The sequence below is a fragment of the Triticum aestivum genome, chromosome 1D (assembly GCF_018294505.1).
Source record: "Triticum aestivum cultivar Chinese Spring chromosome 1D, IWGSC CS RefSeq v2.1, whole genome shotgun sequence".
Lineage (NCBI taxonomy): Eukaryota > Viridiplantae > Streptophyta > Magnoliopsida > Poales > Poaceae > Triticum > Triticum aestivum.
This window is the reverse complement of record NC_057796.1, coordinates 32344156-32350642: the sequence shown is the minus strand read 5'-3', so window position 1 is coordinate 32350642 and position 6487 is coordinate 32344156. Positions and strand designations below refer to the sequence as shown.

General features: G+C 43.7%; 1 protein-coding gene across 1 annotated transcript; it reads left to right on the top strand.

Moving 5' to 3' along the window:
- Window positions 1-461: 461 nt before the first annotated feature.
- LOC123157328 (uncharacterized) lies at window positions 462-1972 on the top strand. Its single transcript, XM_044575589.1, has 3 exons — window positions 462-533; window positions 820-969; window positions 1199-1972. The coding sequence occupies exons 1-3, from the start codon at window positions 462-464 to the stop codon at window positions 1781-1783; spliced, it is 807 nt and encodes a 268-aa protein (XP_044431524.1). The 3' UTR covers window positions 1784-1972.
- The last annotated feature ends 4515 nt before the right edge of the window (window positions 1973-6487 follow it).

The window sequence follows — 6487 nt, the reverse complement described above, 5'->3', positions numbered from 1 at the left end:
CAACAACAGAAAGGGCACTGATGAAAGGAGCCCACCTGGTCTCGGTTCCCTCCACGCGGCCCAGGAGGCGACCTGGTCAAAACGAGTAAATAGCATAAAACTACTAGTTTACAGGCTAGGGTTCCAAAAAACTACCATTTTTTAATTTTTCTCAGAAAGCTACAGAACGCGCGGTCCGCTGTTTCAAAAAACCCAAACCTGCGGTGACTAGCGATTTAACCCGTTTCCTGACGGACTAGGCCCATCTGTCAGCCCACGTGGCCACGCGCGCTCACGGCACGGCCGTTAACGGCCGTTAGCCGACCGGCCCGGTCGGAACTGGGGTAAATATACCCGCTCGGTCGGTCGGGCGCACCCGCTCGCACACTCTCTCGTGCTCGCTCGCTCACTCCCCTACTCCAGTACGAGCTCGCCGCCGCTCGCCGTCTTCGAGGCCGGTGGCCGTCGACCTCCTTGCCGCAATGCCTTCCTGGAACGACGAGGAAACCAGCTCGGAGGAGTGCGAGGTTGTCAGCATGGACATGGGACTTATGGTAAGTTCTTTGCCACCTAGGGTTAGGGTTAGGTGCTAGTAGCCCTAGGCTACAGCCATGGATGTTGCTGAGTGTAGTGTTGTTGTTGTGTGTGTGATACCGTTCTTGATTAGTGAGGGTGGGGTTTGATTGTAGGATTGAGGTAACCTAGGGTTCATCTCTGTACAGTGTTAGGGTTCATGCTGATTTGGAGATTTTTTAGTGATCAGGTTTAAAGAACAGTGCTTGTTGATTCTGGTATTGAGTGGAGATTGAAACCAGTGTTTGTTGGTTATTATGGTTGCAGGAGGAACCAGACACCACTGTGGAGCCCCTTTTCTATGGCCAACTTGAGCTTGCTCATCCCAAGTGCATTCTGCACCAACTGAGGCCTATTAAGCGTGTTGCTTTTGAAGGGCCTGTAACAGGAAGGCGTTTCTATGGCTGCCCAGTCCAGGTTAGATGCCCATTAAGTTTTCTGTTATGGATGTTCAGTGATGTTTGATATGATGCAGCATTTTGTTTGATATGACAGTCACATATGTATTTTTGTCACTTTGGTAACTTAATCATGGCATTGTAATAACTTATTATATCTCATTTATGTTATTCATAGTTAGAAAATCTCAAGTTTATCAAGTAGGTTGTAGAGTGGGGCCATAGTCTTATCACATTTACAAATGCAGGAAAATGGTGTGAATTGTGGTGTTGTAGAGTGGGTTGATGGGCCTTGGCCAACTGTTCTTCAGAGATGTTTGTGCAAACTATGGGAGATGTTCCATGAGCAGAACTTTGGAAGGGTACAGGACAAGGAGAAGTTTGAGAAGGAGTTGGCCAGGCTTAAGAGTGAACATGAAAGGGAGTTGGCCAAGCTTAGGACTGAAGATGACAAGCTTTGCATTGAGTACACCAAGCTTGTTGATGATGTATCCAAGATGTTTGATTGGCAGGATGGTAGGGTGGACAAGAAGGTGTACCAGAAACAAGTGGAGGAGGAAGAACTTGAGAAGAAGAAGAAGGAGCTAGAGGAGAAAGCTATGTTGGAGGTGCAGATGGAAAAGCTCAAACTTGCAAAAGAGCAGAGGTGTATTTTGCAGAGCCAAGCTGATATCATCAAGAACACCAGGAAGGCTATGAAGGCTGTTGAAGTTGACAGAGATGTTCTTAAGAAGGAGAAGGCAAAGCTTGAGCTTTTTGTTGCTGAGCTACTGAAAGAAGGGTATGGCAGCAAGGAGAAGTTAGAGCAAATCAAGGCCATCCTTGAGTCTTGAACTTGTTGTGATATGTTGGTGAAGTAAGTACATCCAAAGGCCTTTATATAAGGATGTGGCCTGACATGACTGCAAGTGATTATGAGTGTACATTTTGGGGGAATGTGAAGTTTAACCTAGTGCAAGAACCTTATTTCCTATGTTGTTAAGTTGTAATGGATCACCTATGGTATTAAGTGTTGTAATGGATCTCCTATGCTATTAAGTAGTGGAAATGGATCTCTTATGCTACTAAGTTGTGGAAATGTAGAATGTATGCTATTAAGTGTTCAACTTGATCTTATATCTTTTATATGTTATTTGTTAGCCTACTAATATTATTTGTGTGGGTAATTGGGCTTAGTGGCCCACTAGTCTTTGACCAAATGCAACCCTAGGCCTACTAAACCCAACCCCATCCATCTGTCAATATAAACCCCTCCCCACCCCCACCCTTTCCCAGTTACTCCACTAGCCGCCACCCAAAAGAAACCCACAGATGGATCCTGACATGGGAGATGTCACAGAGGAAGAGGGGGAGGCTGTGGAGGTTAGGACAGCAGCAGCAGCACAGAGGAGGAGGAGGAGGCGCAGGTAGAGGGCACTAGAGGCGACCCAGGATGAGCAGCAAGAGGAGTTCAACCGCCGACTCTCCGACATGGTACTGGAGAAGTGCAATGATGAAGAACTAGAGCTGGTTTTCACTGGCGGCAGGGGAAGGTCATTCATGGAGATCATTAGGTGGGCAAGGATGAGGGCAGTCATGGCTCCTCATCCAGCAACTAGGGCCAAGTGGGTCCGTTTCTTTGAGCGCTATGACTGATATGTCAATCTCATCTCATCCATCTATATACCTATCTATCTATCTTGCTATCTATCTTTCTAGCTATCTGTAAGTCAATTTGAGAGAGAGTTTTGGTAGTATTTGTGAGATTTGGATGTAATCTATGAGACTATCTTTCTATCTATGTAACATTTGGATGTTTCTGAATAAATGTATGCATTTGGTCAGTTATGTATATCTCAGTATCTTATAATGCACTTGGTCAGCAGCACCATCAATTTATCAAGTGTTGAATCCACATATAGATAAAAGTTGCAGATGAATTGAAGTTGCAGACAAGTGCAGAATCCACATAAAGTACCATATTACAAACCAAATCAAACAGTGCAGTATCAAGTACTTAGTGAGGCAGTGTTATGACAAACCAAATCAAACAGTGCACTTGCATACATAACCTAGGATAACAGAGGAGTTCAACCACTTCAGCTAGTTACCACTTGCATAAAAGTAATCTTTCAGCCTCCCAGATGGCTTCCTGACCCTCTTTGACCCATCCTGCACAACACTTGTAGCAGATTGTCTAGGAGCAATGAAAGATCCATTGCCAGCTCTATTGGCAGCAGCTGACCTGGTGTTCTTTGCTGGAGAAGACCTTGATGACCTTGTGTTCTTTGCTGGAGAAGACCTTGATCCATTGCCAGAAATAGTTGTGTTCTTCTTCTTGGGAGGTGGTACTAGTGTTGAAGAAGAGGTGTTGGGCCTGCTCTTCTTGAGAGGTGGTGGTACTGCTGTTGTAGCTGGAGCTGCCCTTTTCCTTGACCTAGAAGCTGTCTGTGTTGACACATTTGTTATTGGAGGAGGAGTTGGTGCAGGTGCAGAGGCAGCAGGTACCCTTGGTGGCCTTTGTGCAGTTGCAGCCATTGAAGAACCAGCCTCAGAGTAGTTTGCTCTATTTTCCTACACAACAATATTAGTTAGAACTATTTTCCTACAAATGAAATGAATGTAACAATGCAATGAATGTAACAATGGAATGAATGGACATACCTGGTGCTTGTTCAGCCTCATCTGGAACTTAGGTTTCAAAGGGACACCACAATTGTTGATCCTGTGCCCTTGCTTCTTGCAGTTGCTGCATGTCACTGTACCAATCCTAGAAGTATCCTTTTTAGCTGGCACCTCAAACAGGCCTTTCCTCCTGGCAGTTTGTTTTTTACCTTTCTTTTCTCTAAAAACAGGGGGAGAAATATCATCACCAGGTGTATGAGGCCAATGGTCAGGACCTGGCACAGGGAATATTATGTGCTTATATGTTTCACAATACATGGGTTTCTTGAAGAAAGCAGAAACATAGTCTTCAGGGTGTATCTTCACTTTCTGCATTGCAGCAATGGCATGACTACAGGGGACAGCTGTCATGTCCCACCTCCTACAGTCACAGGTCTCATTGTTCAAATTAACACAATATGTGTTTTCAGAGCTACTAGTGACCTGCCATATGCCTGGCCCTGCCATGTATGCTTCACAATATTTAGCCCACTTCTTCCCCTCTTCTAAAATCTCTGAATAAGTAGGTGTGATTTCCCATCTGCATGTCTCTGTCTTCTCTCTGATCTTCTGAAACTTAATCATCAGCTTTGTTCTTATGCCCTCTAACATAGTCCTGATTGGTTTGTTCCTAACATCCAATATCATTCTATTGAAAACCTCACTAAGGTTGTTTACTAACAGGTCTGTTTTGCACACAGTGTCCATTTTATACCTAGCCCATGTATGCTCTGGTATCTGTGACAACCACTGCCAAGCTTCTAAACTTTCTTTTTTCAAATTCTCCATGCCTAAATCATGTCCATGTTTGGTAAAGGAATAGGCAGCCTGATCTAAATGTTTCTTAAGTTCCTCTCCTCTGAAACCAGCAGATTGAAAATGGGCATAAATATGTCTAAGACAAAACCTTTGTGGAGAGTCAGGGAATACATCCTCTATTGCATTCAACAATCCCTGTTCAATGTAGTGTAATCTTAAGTGTTACTACTGAATAACATTTTACTCATGGCAAATGTAAAGGCAAATGTAAAGACTAGGTTCAGAAAAATACCTTCTGCCTGTCAAACATAATTGTGTATTTGCCAAACTTATTGCCAGTTCCAATGACTGTTCTCAACTGTGTGAGAAACCATGTCCAACTGTCTGTCTCTTCCTTATCAACAACACCAAAAGCTATTGGGAAGATGTTATTGTTGCCATCCCTCCCTGTAGCTGCCAATATCTGCTGACCAGTGCTTAGCTTGATGAAGCAACCATCCAGACCTGCTAACATGATAACATGAGTGCCTAAGTACATCAATGTTTAAAAATCATATAAATTTCTGAATACTTACCTATAAATGGCCTGCATCCATTCAGAAAACCCTCCTTGCATGCAAACAAGCAGTAAAACATATAGTGAAACCTTGGGGTAGGAGCTGGGTTAAGTGGGTCCTCATGTGTTGTTACTATGCACCTACTGCTAGGGTTAGTATCTAGCACACACTGCAGGTAGTCCCTTATTCTGTGATACTGGAGTTTGTGATCTCCTTGCACAACCTCAACTGCTTGCTTCCTTGCTCTATATGCCAAGCCTTTAGGCACATGCACACCAAACTTCTTCTTTGTGTATGACATAATTGTGTCAACACCAGCTCCAGGGTTGGATCTGACTGTATCCTCACAAACCTTAGCAACCCAACTGACTGTCACCTTTGTGTTCTCTCCACTTGCTCCACAAGTGTGATCCAGGTTCATCTTCTTGATACTGAAAGTTGCCTCATGAGCTATCTTGGAGGCAACTATGTAAAACTCACAACCATGTTTTCTCTCAGAGCACCAAGCAATAACCCTAGTTGGTTCATTTCTGTGATACTCAAAATTCCTAAGAGTCCTCACATGAAAATTTCTAAGTGCTTCTCTGAACTCAACTACATTTTCAAAGCACAAATGCATTGAAAACTGCTCATGTGCATCAGGCCTTTTTGGATCATACCATCTCCTCTCCTTCTTCTGCTTCTTCCTACTCTTTCTTCCAGATGGCAGCCTTGGTGCATCCTCTTCATCACTTATGCCAAAATCACCTGGAAAATAGTACTCATCAGCTTCAGGGACATAATCTTCAAACTTGTTGTGCTCAGGCTCACTGTGAGACTTGCTAGTTGGGCCAGGTTTTCTAACTGGCTTAAGCTTTTTGGCTGCTTTTGTAGTTACAGCAGCAGGATCCACTACTTCTTCATCTTCAGAAACTATTGGTTCTTCCTCCCAAAACTCAGAAGGTTCTGAGTTAGCTGCATAATAGTGCTCTGCAGTATCAGTGCCAGCCTCATCTTCACCCCTACACCAAGCTTTGTAAGAAATTTTCTCCCCTCTGTAATCACCCCTAAAGAACTCAAAATCTGAAGATGATTTGTCATCTTCAACTTCATCTTCTTCCTCTGGTACATCTTCTTCTTCTTCTTCATCTGCTTCTTCTTCTACATCTTCTTCTTCCACAACTGTTTTCCCCTTGTTCAAATTGCTGCTTTGCTGTGTGTTCATGTAGGGCTCATCAGGGGTTAAAGATGGCAAGCTAGCATTAGAGGCAGGGTACAGAACACCTTCTTGTGAAACTCTGTAAACAACAGGTTCACCAACATGATCAATGGGGATCTGTTCCTCATCAGCTGGGCTTGGATCAGTAGCTTTTCTGACACTGATGTTCAGTACCTTCTTATCAACAAATAAGTCAAGCATTTCCTCTAATGCCTCCTCAGTATCCAGGGCCTCCACACCCTCCAGCCCCTTTCCCTCTTCCTTTACATAAGTCAGAAATGCATCCATGCCATAGCCCTCCAACTCAACCAATGCTAATATGGTCAGATAACTGATATCTGAGGAAACTGAATACTTTTTCTCCATATTATCTATTCCTT